Below are 21,518 nucleotides of genomic sequence, written 5' to 3'. Positions count from 1 at the left end.
GCTCTTCCACGAAGGTGGACACTGGTAGGAGTTCACAGGATGCACCAGCAGCCGGGGACGCAGTGCAGCTGCTGTGCCTCCCATCCCTGGGAGCTGAGACAGGAGAACGCAAGGAGCACAGCAGCCCTGGCACAAAGTACAGCAGTGTTTGGTCCTGCTGAGCTGAGGGCTTAGCCGGATGGTGCCCTCCTGGGAAAGGCAGTGCTTGGACTTGGCATTCCTCCCATCTTCGAGGAGCTGTGCCCGTGCAATGCTGGGTAAGTCAGCAGAGGGCAGCCCTTTAACAGCAAGGACTTTGTAGCCCTGAATTAAGCATCAGTTCACTGCTGCACAGCTGGAGCGTGCTCTCTTCACAGGCGTAGAGAAGCCAACAATAAGTAGCTGCTTATTGACAGTCCCATTGACACGTCCAGGGGTAAGTGACACGAGTCAGCAGACAGGACGGCTGGCGCATAGTGAGTAACAGCAGTAGCTACCAGTCCAGATGGCTGCTCTTGCCATAGCCAGCCTTGCGCAGTGTTTGTAACTGTCCTGGTGCCCCAGCTGGACTTCTCCTGAGAGCACCAGAAGTGCTGGCTGGCTGCGTGTATAGCTAAGGAGGGATGTGTGATCAGATTATCCAAATACATAGTTTTGCCCTTGCTTTGACAGAACGCACGAGCTATACAGAAAGCATTGCTTAAGGAGTTCTTCACTTGTAGATCTGGAGCAGTCTGTGTCATGGCTTTGTTATCAAGAGAAGTCAATGTGCAAATGTGATTGTAAGACCACATTTTTTTTTTTTTTTTTTTTAATCCTTGAAGTATTTGAAATACATTGAAACACTCGCAGTAATTTTGAAGCTGGGAAACTGAAGATGTAATGGCATTTATAATCCTCTCCCTCCCCAGCAAAAAAGCATGTCTGGATCTGGATTACTGAGTCCTGCAGGTTCACTGCAGGTTAATCACATAGTTAAGTGTTTTTCTGGGATAGGCCCATTTGCAGGTGATAAAAAGGCCCACAGATAACCAGTAAAGGCGGTGCCAAACAGGATTATTTCCTAATGATATTAAGTGCCTTTTATCTTGGATGGCTTGTGAGAAATGAAATCCTAAGCCTACTACTAACCCTTCAACTTGTTTGGGAGGTTTTCAGAGCTGCTCCACGAGTCCCATATATGTGGTTCCAGATCTTATATCAGCATCAGCTGCAGACTGATGGATGTTAGCCAAATAAATTGATTCTTCCTTAATGCATCCTCTGTGCTATAGTGCTACTGGTAAGTGGGAAGGATTCCACTATCAGTCTAATACGATATCCTCTGGAAATTTTGTTTTCTTGTAGTCTGTGCTGTCTACCAGATCTGGTGATGAGGTAGCAGGAGAGCTGTTTTGCCCATGTTGGCTATACCTTCCAGAGTGTTTCCTCACTGGTCACGGTGAGCTGGTGCTGCTGCTGCTCACCCTCTGATCAGCTAGGAAGGTGCAGACGCCTTTGATGGCTTAGGAAGCAAACCTCACATGATCTGGAGGCTGGAATGGATGTGGTTAAGATTTTAACTGTCTAGAAAGCTGTGTAAAGATGCATGTATCTCCTTTTGCAGTTATCTTGGGTTGCCTGACTATATTTTTTTTCTCTGGCATCATTCAGATTTCTGGGGTGAAACAATCGTCTGTAGTGTGGCATCATCCTTCCCTCCCTTTCAAATCTCCTCCTTGGCTGCTGGGTGAAGTAGCCTGGACAGCTCTTTGCCCACACCCTCGTATTGTGGGTTTTCACCATCGACACACATAACGCAAAGCACTGAAATTCCCACTGTTTTTCTAGTGTCATGTCATTAATTCCACGCTTGCTCTAAGGATGGTTCAGGTTTTTTTAAAGTCAGTAGTCAAAGTGGAAAGCTGATACAGACTGGGAGTTTTGGATCAGCCAAGAGTTCCCTTTTGTCTGTGAGCTCCATGTTGTTTCAGCAGCTCCACTTCTTTCTTCCTTTTTTTTTTTTTTAGTTGATATTTATGTTTTATTGATGTTTCCTTTCGGGCTGGGGGGGGTTATAAAGCCTGGCCAGTAGCAGAGCACATTTCTGTTGAATTTAATTTTTTTCTGCAGAAAGAGGAATTCCCTGTCTGAACTCAGTGAGTAGAGGGTGACAGACAAAGGAAGCAGGAAGAGCTGCCTGTCCTAAAGACAGTCTCAGCCTGCAGCAAAGCCTTTTTGTTTCTTCAGAGAATTTGGTGTTCATTGCTGTTCTTGCGCTTCCAATAAATGCATGGGAAAAGGACAGTCAATCCATCAGCTGCAGTCGGTCAGCTGGAGAGCCTGGTGCTCAGGGCTCTTGATTGAATCTGCTAAAGGCCAAAGAGAGGCTGCAGTTGTGTACATGGGAAGAAAATGGAAGTGATTTCAATGATGCTTGTGTTTTGGAAAGGCCTGGGATCAAAATGACACTAGGGACATCAAGGCTCTAGTCTCAACAAAGAGGTGAAAATATTAGCACACTTGAGGCTGCGAGTTCCCCGAGGCAGGCTGAGTTCAAGGAAGTTTGGTTGTCTGAAGCAGTGCAATTCCTCAGCACCTCCAGAATGCCCCTGCATGTTCTTGGCTGCCTTTCTTATGCTGATAAACCATCACTGGCCTTTCTTCCCCGTGCAAAAGGAGATGAAAACCACAATCCTTGCAACCTTGAGCTTGTCTTGTCACGGTGGTGCTGTGGCTGCTGTTGTCTTGCCTTAGTACTTGTTGTGCCTGAGACTCTTATTCTGATGTTTGGTCTTCCTGAGAGGGAGTCACAGCTTTCTGCATGTTGTTTTCATGTGATGCGTCCTTCCCATTGCTTCTGTTTTCCTTTTGTTTTCATGCTTAGCTCAAAAAACCAGCCTCACTGTTTGCTGGTCTTCTATGGCTGCTTAGCTCGGTTGAGTGGGATGCTGATGTGCAGCTTGTCGGACGCAGCCCCTCGCTGGCACCACCCCAAGCTCATAACCTTAGTAGGAACTTCTTGCTTCTGACTGGATAAACAAGGGTGGGTGCTCTAGGGATGATTTAATTTCCTGTCAAGTGACCCATCACAGCACTTTTCTCCTCAGCCCCTTGGCAAACGCTCTGGTTCTCAGAGCTGTTCCTCCTCTAGCAAACCAAAGGCAGAAATAGCACTGCCGAAAGTGCGGGCCCCCAATCATCACTGTTGGCTCATGCTCTCTGCAGGTCCCAGCCTGCTCTGAGGAACCGCAGGGGCCAGGGGGTCTCCCCAGCAGGCAGGATGGACGGGGCTACCCCGTTCTGTGACAAGCATCGTTGTGTTACCTGTCCTCTCGTGGCCAGGTGAACGAGACCTAAGTGATTTTACTTACCGGTACAGCCATCGCCCAGCTCATCACAGTGCAGCCACTGGAGCTGTATGGTGTGACAGTCTGAAGTGGTTGGTAAAATCTCTGCAAGAAGATGCATGGCTGTGGGGTTAAGGAAGTGAACCTCAGCGCGCTGCAGCTGGAATTGTGTGTCACAAGGTTTTTTGCTTCTTAATTTAGATGGGTTTGCAAAAGCTTTGTGTTTGTGAAAATGCTAACCGCCCGGCGCAAAAACTCACTTTTTTCCCTCATCTAATAGATATTTGATAATTAACAATAAACTTTCAGATTTTTTTTTGCCTCTGGTGTAAAAAATCAGACCAACGTTTAATATGAAATGGTGTCTGCTGCCCCTTCAGTGAACTGCTAAAAAGCAGAACAATAATTGGCTTGCATGCTTTAGAAGCCACAAATAACATTTTGAACGGTTTGGATCATAATAGCTGTATTCATTAGCCCCTACAGATTGGCTGTCATAATCAGAACAACTTCTCTATATGTTGTGTGACTTACGGCATGCCTGTAATTCCAATGAGGTCCTTGTAGATAGTATTTAATCAGCCAGATGGCATAATATGTGTAAATTCCTTAAGAGTATGACTACATGGCAACTCTATCCAATTCAGTATCTTGCTATGAAGACAGCACACAATAAAATAAGTAAAAAGATTTAAAAGTAAAGCTTTAATGTACAAAACATAAAGGATCAATGCCTCGCTCTAGCGCTATTATAATTTCAAAATCACCATCCTTAAAAACAGTGCACGATGACAAAGTAACAAGGTCTAGGAATTAACTTCAGTCCTAAGGAACCTCCCTTCTACAGCCTTCTTGCTTTTGCAGCCCGGCAGGCACATGGGATCACGGCCTCTGTACTGAAAGCACTTTCCTGTAGCAAACCCTATAGAGATGGAGATGCTCAGTGATAAGACCTTGTCCTGGATCAGGCTCAGCCTTCGGGGACGCAGCTCGTGTAGCAGGGACACGCTCCGGGCAGAGCTGCACGGAGACCACCCGCCCAAACGGCCCGGTGCCCCACTTGGCACCCAGCCGCCCCGGGGTACTGCTGTGCTGGGCCCAGCCCCGGCGCGCCCTTGCCGGGCAAACTGCCGCTGCGCCCCTGGAGCTCCCTCAGGGGAGCACCCCCGGCAGCTGCGCTGGGGCCGGGGAGCCGGGGCTGGCAGTGCCCGGCTGCCGCACCGCACCAGCCCGGGGGCTGCTGCCTGAGCCCGCAGGGCTCCGGGCCGGGCGCGGCGAGGCGGGGCGGGGAGCGCGGCGCACGGGGCGGCGGGCCCCGGGGCGGCACCTGCTGCGGGGACAAAGCGGGGCCGGGGCGGGGCCGAGCAGGGGCCCTCCCCGGCCCCGCCCGCCGGCTCCGCCCGCCCCGGCCGCGCCCGCCCGCCCGCCCGCCCGCCGGCAGGGAGGCAGCAGCCCGCGGCTCGGCTCGGCGCGGCTGCGGGGCGGTCGGTGCGGACCATGTCGCCATGTCGGAAGTGAGGAAGTTCACGAAGCGGCTCAGCAAGCCGGGCACGGCCGCCGAGCTGCGGCAGAGCGTCTCGGAGGCGGTGCGCAGCTCCTTCGTCCTGGTGAGCGCGGCGGGGCTCGGGGCGGCTCGGGGGGCGCCGCGGACGGGAGCCCCGCCCGGCCCGGCGGTACCTTGGGCAGCTCCCGGCCCGCGGGAGCGGCGGCACGGCACGGCACGGCACGGCAGGGCAGGGCAGGGCGCTGGGCGGGCGGCGGGGGGGCGCCCGGCAGCGGCTGGGGAAGGGGCAGAGTTGGGCAGGGGATGCGCAGAGCGGGGGAAGAGGAAGAGGAAGGGGCCGGGCGAGGGAGGAGAAGGGGCAGAGCCAGGCCGGGGCTGGGCAGAGCGCGGGACGCGCAGGGCACGGCTGGGCAGGGGGTGGGCAGCGCCGGGCGAGGGGTGGGCAGGGCGCGGCTCAGCGAGGCCGGGGGTGGGGAGGGGCAGGGCGGGGGCAGAATTCCCTCGCTGGGTTCCCCTCCGCGAGTGTTGTGCCGTGCCGCCCCGCCTGCCGCCCGCCCTGGCCGTGCCCGTCTGAGCGCCCGTCGGCCCGCGGGGATGGCGGGGACCGGCGCTTTCCCCGCCTGGGGTTGGTTAGTGCTCGTGTGGTGGGAGCAGGAATTCCCGAGAACCCGCCTGTGCAGCGCACCGAGCAAACAGGTGACGGAGCTCGCCCCGCGCAGGGTGCAGGCAGCGTAAAACTGGCAAATAAATAGGGCAGGACTGAAGGGCACGGCCTGGCAAGGTGAGAGCGAGACATGGGCATTGGCGTAAGCCGAGAGGCCGATGGATCCCGGGAATCACGCTCAAACGTCTGGGGCGAAAGTCACGTGCTTTCTCGGATGCATTTCATCCCTGCATGTGAGATGCTGCAGCAGGTTGTCTTTGTTGTGCACACAGCTGTGCAACCGTTAGCTGCTCGACCCGGGGTGGGTGCTGGGGTCAGTTCAGAGCTTCCCTGGGCGTTGCTGGATGCGTTTCAGTGTTGCTCATTGAATGACTCTAGCATGTAATCAACTTTGACCTTGACTTTGATGGAAGGTTAGTCAATGGGATACGCAGAAAGTGCAGTACGAGTTCGGTGAATAATTCCTATTAGTTCTCTGCTGTCAGATTAAATGATGTGTGCTGTTAAATACATGCAGGGGTTTAAACAATTCTTCCAATATCAGCGTGTTCTTGTAAATTTACTGATTTCTAAAGCTGAAAAAAGCCACGGTGAATAATCCAGTCCGATTTCCTAGTGCCATGGCTATTGCTTCCTATATGCAGCTGTTCAGGGATCCTTAGGGGCTCCCATGTGATTTGCTTTCCCTCTTCCATCAACAATATATGGGGACAAAGGCTTTGTACAAGCTGATGGAACCTCTCATTAAAAATGAAATTGTTTGTATAGGACTTGAAGAGCTTTGGTATCCTACAGGCAAATGGTTACTTGGTGCCTGTGCCGGGTGCCTTCTGTCAGAAAAGGAAGGGATGGGTGGGACTGCAGAAGAAAATGAGTAAAACCTTGACAGCAACCCAAAGGAGCCGGCAGAGTCCAGCATCCATCAGCAGCCGCTCCCTTTCTGATCCTCTCTAAGGTTTCATTGCCCACACCGTCCCTGCCAACTTCTCTCTCTTTCTGACAGGCAAATCCCCCAGAGGTGCTGTGCTGCTTAATGTCTTTGCAGCCAAGCGCCGGAGGAGGGTGAGGGCAGGTGTCTCCGATTCCTAGGTCTTGGCAGCGTTACCTGCTTTCGACAGTTCAGCAGCAAGGGATAAATCCCAGCACTTCTGCATCGCTAGGAAGAGCCATAAGACACTGCAGTGTTCAGGGAGCAGGGAAGGAGGTGGCATAAGCTTATAGGACTGTCTCAGATGGCACTTTGGCTGCCCTCAGTGGTTAAGGATGAGGTTCATGCTTTCCAGGTTGCTCCAAGAAAAAGGTGGTTCCTCTCCATCTACCAGGTCATCGTCCTTGTGAGGAAGGGATGTCTATGCAGCAGTGTGCTGGCTGTTGGGAGGGTGGAGAGGGCACCCTGGGAAACAATGGTGGAGAGAGGGGGAGATTGAAAAGCCATAGTTTCTGCTCCTGCTCCCAAGGCAAGGCTCAGCCGTGGCGCCGATGAGCTGGGCACCTGCAGATTGTGGCGTGAGCGCCCTCCCTGCCCGTCTGCCCCCTCCTTGCCACAGGCAAAGTGGGGGAGACCAAAGGCCCCATCATCAGGTGTGTGCCAGCAGGCTGCAGTCCCAACTGTGTCTCAGCCTGGGGCAGTGCTGAGCTCACCCGTGCCCCTGGGAGGCAGGTGGGTATATGGGGAGCAGGGGCTGGTGCTTGGTAAATAGACAGAGCAGGCTGGCAGCTGCATTGTGTCCCGGGATGTGGGGAGCTGGGGCTTTCTGAGAGTCTGAAGCAGACTGGAGTCACACCAGGGACCTTGCTTGGCAGGATCCCATCCCCTTCCTGCAGCCCGGACACAGCAGGCGACGTTAAGTTAATAAAAGCATGTGAATAGTTTAATTCTCCCTGAGACCCTGGGGACACCCTGCCTGTCCCTCGGTGATCCTGTCAGGTACCTTGGCTGTCTGCTTGCCTTGGGCAATCGTAGCTGAAACCACCGGGTATCTATGGTGGTGAGCGTGGATGAGATGAAGGGGTGGGGAGCAGAGCTAATGCTGCAGGTACCAGAGCACACAACTTCATCCATAGGAGAAGTTGGCACTATAGGGCTCTTTCAATGCATAGATTGAGCTCGGCATTTTGGGCATTCAAGGCATTCCCTCGAGACAAGGAACTGTTTGGAGTAAGAAGCCATTTATAGTCAGTGAATGAAATACTATTAAATGAAAACGTCTCAGTGAGGAAAGCTTTTAACGTCATGGAAGCTGTCAGCTTGTATGGAGCCGTAATTTGTGTGTTAAAGGAGACACATCTCCGGCCAGGAGCGCTGTGCTCCTGCGTGGCCAGCCCGAGCAAGTGTGATGTCTGGTACGATACAGCTCCAGAACTGCTGTCCTGCAGGTGCAGTGAAGCTCATGTCATCTTATTTCTGTTCCTGGTTTCCCATTTATGCTTGTCTAGCGCCAGGAGAATATTTACCCTTCTCTTTGGTTTGCAAAGCTGGAGTGAAGTTGGTGGGAGTTTGGTTGGTGACTTCTGGCAGGGCTTTGCTCCTTTGTGCTTGTGAAAGGGAAGCATTGGATACGGTGGTGGTCGGACATCAGCAGCAAAGGGAGGTTGTCCCTTTCCGAGGTGTCCTGGGGTACCCATGTCTCACCCACTGCCCTTCGGACCAGCTGCTAGGATGCAGTCAGTGTTGTTCCTGTCATGGTATAAGTGGAGCTATAATCCAGAGCTGTAACAGCGAAAGTAAGGGTAGGCTGTGGTGGGGAGATCAGAGGCACTTCGGTCCCCATGGATGGGGAAAGATGAAGCGCAGCTTTCATTTACAGAATCACAGAATTACTAAGGTTGGAAAAGACCTGTAAGATCATCAAGTCCAACCATCAACCCAACACCACCATGCCCATTAAACCATGTCCCACAATGCCACGTCCACATGTTCCTTGAACACCTCCAGGGATGGTGACTCTACCACCTCCCTGGGCAGCCTGTTCCAGTGCTTCACCACTCTCTCAGTAAAGAAATTTTTCCTAATATCCAGCCTAAACCTCCCCTGGCGCAACTTGAGGCCATTTCCTCTTGTTCTATCACTATCACTTGGGAGAAGAGACCAACACCCACCTCCCCACAACCCCCTTTCAGGTAATTGTAGGGAGCAATGAGGTCTCCCCTCAGCCTCCTCTTCTCCAGACTGAACAACCCCAGCTCCCTCAGCCGCTCCTCACAAGACTTGTGCTCCAGACCCCTCACCAGCTTCGTCGCTCTTCTCTGGACACGCTCCAGCACCTCAATGTCCTTCTTGTAGTGAGGGGCCCAAAACTGAACACAGGATTCGAGGTGCAGCCTCACCAGTACCGAGTACAGGGGCACGATCACCTCCCTGCTCCTGCTGCCCACACTGTTTCTGATACGGGCCAGGATGCTGTTGGCCTTCTTGGCCACCTGGGCACACTGCTGGCTCATCTTCAGTCGTCTGTCGACCAACACCCCCAGGGCCTTTTCTTCGGGGGAGCTTGGGGCTCTTTTGTTTCCCCTCACTGCGCTGGTGTTCCCAGTATCCCGGCTGTCATTCTGGCTTTGCATCACGTTCACAGATGGGCTGTGTAAGGGAGGTCTTGGCGAGGAAAAAGAGTTTGCTGGGAATCCCTTGAGAGCACGCACAGCCCTGCGGAGCGGAGTTGGAAGTGCCGGGGGTGCCACAGGCAGCCATGGCGTGTGGGAGCCCTGGTTCTCTCTCTGCACTTCTCTTTGCAAAGCTGTGGGGCAGATTGTATCAATTTCAGCTTCAAACAGTCCCTGATATGTGCTACTGATTATAACTCATGGATGGAGTTTTGGTAGGAAAAATCGACAAACAAGGTCACTGTTTAAATAAACAGACAAATTTAGGAAAAGCATTAAGCTGGCAGGTGGGATAAATGACATGCTAAAAGACGAAGGAAAATGTTAAGATTAGGTTAAAGAGAGGAACAGTCAAAGCGTAACTGTGATAACTTAAACCATTCTTAACCAAGAGATTACCTGCAGCGTAAACCTCGGGGCACCACAAGTAAAATACTGTATTAGAAGTGCAAGTTCAGAGCCAGAGTACAAAGTGCTGATGATACCTGGGAGAGACATCTAGGCTAGACCTCAGGGAGAGCAGCCAGGGACCTTTGGCAGTGGATAGAGACAGGTGATTTTGGCTCACACCTCAGTGCAACCTCCCTCCTCCCATCCTCTCCACACTCAGGAAGTTGCTGAGTATGGATGGGAGAGTCACGGCAAGGCAGGAGAGACCTGCAGCCAGGGCTGGCCGAGGTGGGACCGGGGCAGCCGCGGGAGCATTGCAAGACGGGGCTCAGCCCTTGCCCAGAGGATGCACACGTGTGCTCTGGTGTGCGGTTCCATGGTCTGGCGGAGGTGTCCACCCCCTCTCTTTCACCCCGTCTTTGCTTTCCCCCCAAAAGTGTTGCGGGGCATTGTGGAGTTGAGCAGTTTAAGAGCACACATGCGTGTGAATGAGCTCTGTAATCTTGGGTCTTCGCTGCCAGGAAAATAGCAAAGGCTTTGCCTTCTGCCTCACCACCCGAATCAGCTGCACATGGTCACCCGCTTCCCTGCATGCCCGTAAGGCCGGGGCTGAGCCAGAGCCTCCCGTGCCTCCCCTCTCTCCGGGAGCTATGTGCTCAGCAGCGGCTGGGCCCCTGCAAGGAGAGGGCTGTGTCTCAAGCCAGTTGCAAGTTTTCCAAAGGTGTCGTTCACTGTGTTGTGACAGAGAAATAAAATGTGTGAGAGACGCGAGATCAGAGGAGCGAGCACTTGACAAAACCCAGACAATCCATTTTCCCACAGTGCTGCCAAAACTAGTCATCTGGTGGCAATTTTAAGTCTCCCACAATTACTCTGATTTTCTTTAGGTCATTTCTATTCAGATTAGCTGAAGCTACATTTACTGCTTCACCACAGAGATTTACAAAGGATGCAAACCCGGGGCACCTTATCTGAGAAGGAGCAGCTGCACAGGCTTCACCCACATTGGGTGCCGGCCAGCCCAGTGGTGCACCCCCGGGCACCCCAAGGCGCAGCTTGGTGGCACCCAGGCACACGCACAGCTCTGGGCCACGCGTCTGCCAGCGCATGAACTCCCAGCAACTGCAATATGGGAGAACCTGTGCTAGCAAACAACCGCATTGATTCTTGCCATACAGAGGTATTCGAACCGAGTGTCTGCTCTCCTGTCTTGGGTGGTGCTGCGGGATGTGCTCCCTGAAACCTCTCCGTGAGACCGTGGGCAACGTGCCAGGAGAAGATGGGTTTTGTTTGATCCTGGCTGGGCTGGGCTTGTATGTGTGGCTCAGTTTCAAGCAGATGCAAAATAGGAGATAAAAAGCTCCTTAACGGTGATATTAAGAAGGTTTTGACAGGAGGCAAAAAGGCATTTTGTTCTTCCTGTGGTTTTTTTTCAGCTTAAACGATATTATTAGTGTCTGAATTTATACTCATGCAGAGGAAACCAGCTTTCTTCGTAGAATCCTCTTTTAATAAGCTAAACTCACTTTGATCAATGTGAGGACTGTTTATACGCAGCGTTTGCAGTGATCTTGGTGCTCAAGAGAGACACACAATATATGCATGTTCCCTCTTGGGTGTAGTCAGTATGCTGTGTTTGCATAATTTACATAGAAAAAGAGACTATATGAGACATGGGAGGAAATTCTGCCTCTGCATAAGTGGGTGGGAGTTTTGCTGTTGGTTCAGCCCGGGCAGGTTTTGCCCACTGCAGCGGGGTGCCTCCGGAGTCGGCCACCGCAGCTCGCTCGGGTGACTTCTGTGGAAGTGCTTACGGAGAGATTATTGTTCACAGGGGCTGATTCAAGAAAACACTTAAACGCATTCTTAAAATTAATCACATGCTTTCCCGAATTGGGGCTCGTGTGCTGGAAGGGGCTGAATTTAGCTGAGCGCTGGCTGAGTGCTGGGGCACAGCCCTGGGCAGCGCACGCCGTGACAGTGGCCCGGTTCGCTCCTGCCTGAGCACACACCGGTTGTGCAGGGGATGAAGGGCACCGTTTTACGGAGAGGAGCAAGGCCACAAGTACAACGTGCAGCTATTTGGGGCCACTTCTTAGCAAATCTCCAGCACGTCTTCTGCAGACACCCAGCCCATAAGAGATGAAGCAATGCCTTGCTCCCCCACGCATGCCTGAGGAATGGGTACTATAGGATGAGCTGTAGTCAATGCATCCATTTCTTGAGGTTTTTGGAGGCTACAACAAGCTTCTGATGGGCACTAAGTCTTATCCTTCCCAAGTGATCATTTAAATATATGTGTCCTACTGCCCGTTATAGGAAAGCTCTAGGAAGAGAGCAAAGCATCCAGCCCTTACACATTGTGTGCGTATACCTCAGCACATTTTGCTGGCCTTGTGGCTGGGTATTAGCACTTGCTGGGCAAGGCTGAGAGTGGTTTGTTCTGTGCCAAGGACAGCGTCATGAAAATGCAGGTGTCCCTGCATTGACAGCATCTGCCCCGACCTGCCACCGTCAATGCAGTGAAACGCCTGGAACAGATGGCTGTTGGTGGTGCCTGCAGCTAATGCCAGCAATGCGGTTGGGGATTTGGTGCACTCAAAATCCAGTGAGGGGATGGCTCTCGGGCTTTGTTTCAGCCTTTTCTGGTATCTGGAGATATTTGCAGAGACCCGCCCAGGACCAGGAGCGTTTGAACCTGGACTACCTGCTGTAGTGCATATTGTAGCATCCTTTTATATATGCAGCTTGGTGACTCTTACAGCATTTCACCTAGCCCTTTGCACGCTGATTTATTATCTCTAATGATGCAAAATTACACAAAGCTTTTGACATTTCTGTGGCCTGAGAATGCAAGTCACAGTCGCACACAGCAGCTGAACAGCAGCCAGGCTTGGGGTACATGTGTGCTTTAGCTTCCCTGGTTAATTGGCCTCCTCACTCCTGTTCTGTCCAAGGAAGAAAAGGGTAGTTTCATATGCCTTTGTGGGCATTGCTATCATCTCAGAAATGCTGGAGATTGTTTCCTTGCCACCATTTCCCTCCATCTCTTTCATTCTTATTCTCATTCATACTTAAAAAGTACAAATCAAAGCTTTCCCTTGCTGGCTCCTCTTTCCTTCAGCACAGCCCCAACTTCTTTACAGCTTTTCCCTGCCTCCCGCTGCTTCTCTAATGGGGTCAGGTCTGCTCGTTCCTGACCCCTTTCTCACCCCTCTCTCCTTTCTTGCTGAAACGCAATTTTTCCTCTCCCCTATTAATATCTCCTGCCACAGGGCTGTCCCTGGGGAGCGGCTGTGGCTGGAAGGAGACCCTGCCTGTTTCGGTCCAGAGCGCTCCCTGCTCCATCATCCTGCTCCTGGCTCCGTGCTGGGTGATGTCCCCACCGCAGCCCGTTTCCTTCATCGTCGGAGCAGGGACACTGCATGGGTGTGACCAGAAAGATGATATCTCTCCTGTGCAGTATTAGGACCTGGCCATGTTCAGGTGCCATATGTTGCTCTCTGTAACGGCCGTATATTTGGCAGTGGTCAGGAGCCTGGGATGTGGGTTGGAGCTGCACTGCAGTGTGTGTGGAGCAGGGCACATCTCCCGGCAGGTCTGGAGGGAGCCACGGCTCAGGACGGCGGCTGGCGCTGTGCCTGCCAGGACTCTACCAGCCTGCCAAGCCCGTGGCTCTGCGGCTCGGCCCTCAGGGACACAAGGTTAGCTGGAGTGGGGACTTGAGGGAAGCGTTGCGCCAGCTGGAAGGGGGCGGAGGGGCACAGGGAGATGAGAGGCTTGGCGGGGGCTGGGTTTATGATAGGGGCAGGTAGGAAAGGCATGGTCAGGAGAGGAGAAAGGAGCCTTCATCTCTTGGAGGGAGATGATGGTACTGGCTGGGGTGGGCTGAATGCCCACAAAGCTGGTTTTCAGGGAGGCAAACCCAGCTGCCAACAGACAGCTGCTTTCCATGGCAGTTTCGGGGTCCAGGAAAGTTGCATTCGACTCAGACAGGGACTTTTTACAAGGGCGTGTAGTGATAGGACAAGGGGTAATGGCTTTAAACTAAAAGAGGGTAGATTTAGATCAGATATTAGGAAGAAATTCTTTACTGTGAGAGTGGTGAGGCACTGGAACAGGTTGCCCAGAGAGGTTGAGGATGCCCCAACCCTGAAGTGTTCAAGGCCAGGTTGGACGGGGCTTTGAGCAGCCTGGTCTAGAGGGAGGTGTCCCTGCCCATGGCAGGGGGGTTGGAACTAGGTGATCTTTAAGGTCCCTTCCAACCCAAACCATTCTGTGATCCTATTATTCCCTCACAGTTCTGCCTTTTCCTCTGTGCCTGGGGAGCCCTAAGCACTCCCTTGTCCCTTTGCGTAATGCTGGAACTTATATAGATGTCTTCATCTGGGGGAAACTTTGAGGTGCTTCTGTTGACATCAGCATTTTGACTGCACGTGGGTCACAGCATTGCAGAGCCTGTCCATTGCAGAGCCTGTCCACAGGCATTTGCTGGGGAGAAAGGAGTTTAACTTTGCAGCCACTGCAGCCGTCTGCACCTGCATCTGATGCCTGCAGCCCAAAGACAGAGCATAGATGGGGGCCGAGACAAACAACTTCCTGAGCTGGTTAAACCACCACTGACATCTCCGGGGTTTGACTTCACTGCTGGGGTGTTCGCTGCATTGCTAAGGCAACCCGAAACCGTCTTGCAACTTCCTGCTGCGTTTTTCCCTGGCGTTGCTGTATGGGCTTGGGCAAGTCGCTTCACCATCGCCTGGCTTGCTTTGTGCCCCAGCAAAGCCAAGGAGCATTTCGCCTGCTCGCTTTCAGGGTGGGGCTGCGCAGTTGGCTTGGCCCCACGTGCAAGTGGTTTCTTGAGTGAAAAACAAGAGTTTTTAAGAGCAGGCAGGAAAGGGAGGGGTTCTGCTTATATGTAATTAATTGCTTTAAGATGTTCTGAAGCTGGCTATTCTGGAACTGGATGCTAAATATAAAACTGATACTACATAAATAAATGATGAAATACCAGTGACATCTGAAAAGCACTTTGGGATGCTCCAGTTAAGAACTTATATAAATAACATGTATTATTGTCATTGTAATTACTATTTTCCTTTTTTAGCATGCCTGTGCTTACGGAATGTTTTGAGAAGTCATATCTGGCGGAAATTCAGCCGTCCCATAGAAACCAGTACCCTTTTGCCAATTTCTATTAATGCTATTATTTTCAGAGGAGAAAATCAAAGCTGTGCTGTGTTTTCATCTCTCTCGTGCTCTGCGGCAGATGCTCAGCTGTATGCAGGTGCAGCTCCGTTGGCTGTAGAGATAGACTGATCCCTCCCTCTGCTCCTGGTGCAGAAGGGCTGGATGTGAGCCAGGATGTACCTGTGCGGGCAGGGACACATGGGACTTCAGGTGTTGTGTCTGGGGACTGGAGATGCTGTGGCAGTCTGTACTGAGCTGTCGCTGATGTCTCTCACACAGAAGCACTTGGTGGTCCTGAGAAAGGTCAGGGCACAGAGGAGAAGGGTACTGAAAGCAATCTCATGTGCTTGCCCTAATTCACTGCCCTGTGCAGGAGTGGTGCTGGATCACCTCGAGTGTGTGCTTATACCAGAGATGGGCCATACCCCCAGCTACCACTCGCCTTTGACGGTGCTTTTCCTGTTGACTTTGCACTTGTTCAGGGCATAATTTTCAGAGGTGATGTGTGAAGGTGAAGTGCACGTGGGCTGGAGTGGCAGCGCTGCTTCGCAGCCTGGTCCACTCACAGGTTGGCTGTGAACTCTCACTGCTTCATTGCAACGCAGCTTCTTTCTGATGGCTGTTTCCTTTGCTTCAGTGATTATGCAAGAATCTCAAGCTTTCAGGAAAAAGCAGCGTTCCTGGCCCTTGTGGCTGCAGAACTAAGTTTCAAAATGTGATCTGCTAAAGGCTGTGAAATGTGGACTCCACTACTAAATAAGTGGAAGGGAAATGAAGAGTCATACGCTGATTATCCTGACTTCCTGTAATTTCTAAGCCAGTTTGAAGATGTTTCAAGGCTTGCATTAGTTTTATTTGCCAGGCCTAAGCAGTAATGACAGGTAAATGTTTGTATGTCCACACTACATCAATTTTTTGACTGTTTCTTCAAGCTTTCTCCAAGCTGGTGTCTTGCATTGATGCTATGCCACTCTCAGGGACAGTGCTGATAACTGCAAACACTTGCTTGGTCACTAGAGAATTGGGCATTACATTGAAAAAGGAGACATCCAAGTTACAAAATAGCCAGAACCCAGTCTCCCCTTCGTAGTGCTCAGGTGAGGTTCTGCTGCCAGCCGGGCCCATCCAGGCAGGTGGAGGGAGGGAGGTGTGGTCCGTGAGATGCTTTTGCACAGGACTTGAGCGGGGTGGAGGGAAGCACAGGAGAGGGGGGACGCTCTTGCTCCGCGCTTTCGGATGGAAAGCATGAGTCATTTGCACTGCAAGTGTTTTCTTGCAGGGTGCTGGGACTGTGCACCCATCCTCCCCTTCCCGGCCACATGGCTTTTTATTTCTCTGAGAGCTTCTGTCAGATGCAGCCATCTCCATTTAACACAGAGCAGGAGGAGCGAGGGGTACAACAGCCTTGTACTGTCTGTACTGTGAGAGCTGGAGCGTGGTGCAGACTGGCATATAACTCCTGTATGGAGATGGGAGCGTGGGGGCTCTCACCGAGACCCCCGTCTAATGAGACCCTGGAAATGATGCACTTGCAGCTGTGTCTCCTGTCCAGCTGCTGGGCTCCCTTAGCCCCGTGTACCCACTTCTGGGTGTAAAAGAGACAAAGCGAGTCCTGCAGCCGCTGGCGGGAGCGCTGGAGACTGGGGAAGGGAGAGTCTGCTTGCCTGGACTGCAGCGGGGGAAACATTTCTTTCCAGGGTATAGAATGAGCACTGCAGGGGAAAAAGGAGGTTTTGGGTGAGCAGGGAGTGGGGTGCAGGACGGACTGCCCTGCAGCAGGCAGTGCCTGCTGGGCAGGCACGTCGGAGCGGTCAGGAATGGTGCTGTTTCTGAGGTTGCTCGCCCGCTGCCTGCGGGAGGGCTGTGCAGAGCGTTGCTCTGAGCCGTCTTGGCACCCCATCTCGCCCTGTCAGGCCCCTTTTCCTCACCTTCCCTTCCTGGTTGCCCACGGGGCTCCTCTCTCCTGTGTGCGGCGCACGCTCACTCCGCTCTCCCCTCTCGGCCTGCCTGTCCCCATCTCCCACCTCTCACAGCTGCACAGCCCCAGCCTTGCCACAAGCCCCGCTTCCCACGGCATCGCCTCTGTGCTCACCTGCCTCCAGCATGGCCCCATCCCCAGCTGAGCGAAACCTGCATCCCCCATCCCGCCCGCCCTGCACCGCCTTGGACCAGCTCCTGACACCCTTCCCTCTCCCTGCTCCTCCTCCTCCTCCGGAGGTTTTCCTCCCTTGCCATTTCACGAAATGCTCAGTGCGTTTGTGTGTCCATCTTACAGCCTGTCTCTCTCCCCTGTCCCAGGGGCAGACGCTTCCCCCGTGGTCTCAAGCTCAGCGTTTTTGTCCCTTCAGCACAGCCAGGATTCCTGTCTGGGCATTCCTCTTATGTTTTTAAACTTCATTCTCTCTGGCCAGTATAAAAATAGTTTTGGCCTGCTCATACCCAGCTTCATTGACTATTTTTCATCCTTGTGGTTCTACCATAGCCCATCTCCGCATCTTGCCCTGGGCCCTGTGTTACACCCAGCTGAGTGCTGGGTTTGCAGCAGGCTCGTGGGCACCAGCTCCCCAGCGCTTGGTGAGAGCTGCCTCACTGCTTCCCTTCCAATTTCCTCCCAGAACACGGCTTTGCTGAGAAGCCCAAAACCTTGGCAGCGGCAGGGCTGCGTCGTGCTGTGACTGCTGCCATGTGTGCTGACTCACGCTGTCTCCCTGTTTGCCCTTCCTCCCCCATTTCTCTTTCCACCTCTGCCCTCTCTCCTGTGCTTTTGAATGCAAAGTCTTTGGGGCAGAGATTTTATTTTGGCTTTGCACAGGGTTATGGCGGTTCCAGGCACTTGATAGCCAAGCTCAGGGTTTCCCACTTTTCATTGTTCTTTCTTATGCCTGGGTTCCTGGAATGATGAATTATGTGTGAATCTCAACTTTTTTAAATTAAGCTCTGCAGCCTTCCTGCAAGCTGGAGTTAGAGTGTGTAAATGGGATCAGACGGCAGAGCAGGAACTGGGGGCAGAAAAAGTGAAGAGTCACAAATATGCTATTTAAAAAAAAAATAAGTTTAAAAAAAAAGGCTATTAAAGACCACAGAATTTGTTAGAGAGCCCTGACCTGAGATCTTTGAGTCCCTGGCTTTGGAAAAGCTTTTCTACAGATAGAAATTCCTCAGTTCCATGTGCCCGTACAGTTGCCAAGTGAATTTTCTCAGGTCCCAGGCGCCATTTAAAGTCTCACATGTACTGTCAGGTTTCATGAGCAAAATAAAAAATGGGGAGCTCTCTTCGCTGTCTGCAAGGTATCTTTGCATTTCCAGATTGTGCATTGCGATGGGAAGTGGTCCTTCTCTGCCCTGGGCCGTTGCCGGTCTCGGAAGTGATGTGACTGTGACTAGTATGTCCAAAGGGTTCATGTATGCTTCCTTTTTTTTCCCCCCTTAGCTTTTAATCAAGACCCCAGATTGACTTTGCCTCCTATTTTCTGTGTTTTTATTTCACCTATTTGGTCCTTTGGGATTTGTTTTAAAGGTCAGGCTTTGCCAGGCTTTCCCTGGAAGTGTGTTACAGGGTTGCAACAGATGAGGCAGTAAATGGATAGGCTGTAAAATGCTCGCTAAATTTTGGGGAACAGTTGTACAGTCTGAAGCAATACATCTGTATGTACATGTGGTCGTGCTATTTCCTCTTCTTTCTTTAGCTCAAGGACCATCACTTCTAACATTCGGATCACTTGTGTCTCTCTAGCTGTTTTGCGAGCGTGGATGCACGCGCCGGGAAGAGCTTTGTTTCCGAGGAACTGAGAAAACGCCGTGTCCCGGGTGCTGCTGAACCCGGCGGGTTTTTCAGTGGAAGGCACGGAGGAAGCGTTGCAGGGCCGGCTGCGCCGGGCGGAGATGGAGCAGGGTGTGGGTGAGCTGGCCGTCGGCGCCGTGAGAAGAGAAAGGAGAGTGTGGTGCAGCTCTTGCGCCGGGCTGGGGGTTGCTCTGGGCTTGGCTTCCGCCGTGCAACGGGAAACGTGTGCTGGCAGCCGACATGGGGCTTGGGTCAACGCAAAGGGACGAGCAAACGGGTTAAAGTGGAGCCAAACCAGCCGGGTTTGTCATTTTCTTCTCTGGATATTATTTTCAATGAGCCAGCCTGAAAGGACTGGAAATAGAAAAGCTTTCTTGAGAGTTTTCCTTTGGCCATTGTTTTAAAAAAATCCTCGAATGAAACATTTTTCCTTCACTTTCTGTACATGCACATCACTTGGATTATACCTGTTGTCCTTGTGGGAGAAAAGGATCTCGGAAAAAAACATTAATCACATACTTACAATAAAAACATTGGCACCTTTGTATGGTATACAAACGCAGGACACTAGAAGACAGGTGGCTACTGTTTTTCAGGCAATAAAAGTTTAAAATAGACATGACCTTTCCTGTACTTCCCCACATGAATATCTCCAGCTGTCGTTGTGAACCTTTCTGCACAACAAGCAAATATAAGGAATTTTATGAGCTTTGCAAATGGATTCAGGAAGGTGACAATTTAATCTGACTTCTTAAGATTCCCCCCTCTTGGTTAGTGGGTAATTCCCGTGCTAAACCTTCCCTTCAAACTCTCTCTGGTGCCTTCTCTCCAGGGGCTGTGCGTTCGGGCTGGCAGCGGGCCGCCGGACAAGCAGGGCGCTGAGGACGAGGACCTTGACGTGGGGTTTTCCTCCTGCCGGGCTCTCTGTGCTCGCGCTTGGCCAAAGGCAGAGCCTTGCATTGGTGTTTGCAGGCATGTTTCCGCCGAAGTAATTTCATTGAATTTCCCGTTAAAGTGCCAGCCAACTTGCTTGCTGGTGGCGAGTCAATACTCTAATAGATAGGCTGTTGTTTCGCCTGCGCCGTGGCCCAAGCGGAGCCTCGTGACCCAGGCTGGATGGGGCTCGAGCGCGGCAGATGACCCTCTTCCTCATGCCCCGCGTGGCCCCGTGCTCAGGGGAGCAGCAGTCTCGGGGCAGAAGCAGAGAGACAGAGAGCACAACATGTTTTTGGGAACAGGCCAGTGCACGGGGCTTGAACCAGTGGTTTTTTTAAGAGAGGTGAGTGGGCTGGGAGGGTACACTGCTTTCCTGTTGTCTTTTGATTTAAATCTTGTTTGTTTATGGTTTTTCCACTATGAGGTCTTTCGCACGAGTCTTGATTTTTATCCCAGCGCAGATGGATGCGGTGCTTTGGGCTGGGAGCTGCTGCTGGGTGTGCTCGGGGTGCTGCGGCCGCGGGGGCCGGGGGAGAAGGCAGCTCACCCCAACCTGCCCACACTGCTGTTGCGCAAGAGGTTGGAGGAACCTGAGGAGCATCACAGTGCACCCGTCTGCCTGCCCTGGGTGAATAGCTGCTGCATGCATGCCGGAGAACAGGATGGCTTTGGCAGCACTGCACGTTTTTTCCTGCAGAAATGGGTTGGTTTTGTTGCTGTACTGGCAGCATTTCTTTGTGCTTGGATATTGGCTTTCCCTGTGAAGGAATTTGTGGTTTCTAAGACTCTAATTGCTTTAGTGTAATAGTTTTTCCTCTGCTTTCATGATGACTTTGGTGGGTGCCATCTGCCGTTGTGACGCTGGGCAGCGCGAGGCTGAGCCCTGGATGCTGGGAGGTGTGCGCTTTAACCAAGCTCGTCAGAAAAACTAAGACTTTGAAATCTGATTTTCAGGGCTTAAAGCTTTACCTCCAGCCCTCTTGGGACACTGGGCACTAGGGTGGGCGAAAAATATTTGTGATGGCTCCCTCCTTACTCCGCAGGTCTGTTTGCGGGGGCATGGGCATGCCTGGCCCCGCTGGTTTGGGATGGATGGAGGAGGCTGTGTTTCCTCAATGGCAGGCAGGGGACAGGCCACATCTTTTCGTGAGCAGCTGCTTTGCTTGCAAACAGCTTGACCTACATCTTTTGGCTTCACTTTAGAGACATTGCTGTGGTTCCTGTCGTGGCCTGTGACAGCCTGGCTGCGTCGTGCCGGGTGCGAGCACGGCCGGCGTAACGCTCTGCTGCAGGTGATGGAGGACATGCTGCGTGCTGAAACAGGGAAATCACGCAGCTTGGGTAAGGAGAGCCCGGGGGACTGCATTTCTAACAGCTCCAGAGGAGAAATGCCTGTCTGTGGGTGGTGCAAAGCCCATCTGGGTGACAGCTCTCGCAGTCCTGCAGGCGTGCGTCCCCCTCCTCCTGGAGCTCCCTGGGTCCTTGGCCGCGTGTCCCGGGACTCAGCACGGCCTCATGGGATGCAGATCACAGCACCAGCCTGCACAACATGTCTTGACCAGTATCACTAAATCCACAAGAGTGGATTTAGTGATACTAAAGATACTAGAGAGGGCTGTAGTGAATTATTTTAAGGAGCTCTTTTATATCTATGGTGGGCAGTGCTGTACGGGTTTTGAAGCCATGTGAGGATGTGGGATCCTTTTCAGTCCTTACCCTTTAATTGTCATCGAACCCCACAAGAGTCACTGCCAGGACTTTGTCTTGCTGGTCATCAGAGATGTCAAAGCTCGGAAAGAAGTGTTGTCAAAACCTCAGCTTTTAAAAAGAACAACTTTAGAAACAGAGTCCCAGTTTCAGGACTATGTTGCAAAATAAAAAAGGACTAAAAATATTGTGTAATCGGAAGGCCTGAGTTCTGCGCACCCAAAGCCACTATTTAATGCTACAGCAATGCGAAAGGCTCTTAGAGGAAATCTAATTTACCATTACAGCTGCTGCCAGGGCGAGGTGAGACAGGGAGTTGGTGTCAGCAGCACTTGGGCTCATGGCGCTGCTTTAGCCAGCTTACGCTGCTGAGTTTTGCTGGGATTGCTGCGGTGATTAGCAGCTAGGAAAGTAAACCGAACAGGTTGGCAGAGAGCCGTA

At 52.2% G+C, this 21,518-nt stretch overlaps 1 protein-coding gene across 3 annotated transcripts in view; it reads left to right on the top strand.

Annotated features, from left to right (window-relative positions):
* Nucleotides 1-4,813: 4,813 nt before the first annotated feature.
* DOCK11 (dedicator of cytokinesis 11) overlaps nucleotides 4,814-21,518 on the top strand; it is an 84,534-nt gene continuing 67,829 nt past the window's right edge. For all 3 annotated transcript variants that reach the window (XM_059824483.1, XM_059824482.1, XM_059824481.1), the window contains exon 1: nucleotides 4,814-4,915. In XM_059824483.1, coding sequence (XP_059680466.1) covers nucleotides 4,814-4,915 — 102 coding nt within the window. The remainder of the gene's footprint in view (nucleotides 4,916-21,518) is intronic.

This window comes from Gavia stellata, chromosome 14 (genome assembly GCF_030936135.1).
Source record: "Gavia stellata isolate bGavSte3 chromosome 14, bGavSte3.hap2, whole genome shotgun sequence".
NCBI lineage: Eukaryota > Metazoa > Chordata > Aves > Gaviiformes > Gaviidae > Gavia > Gavia stellata.
Note: the sequence above shows the minus strand (reverse complement) of the source record. Positions and strands in the feature narration are given on the sequence as shown.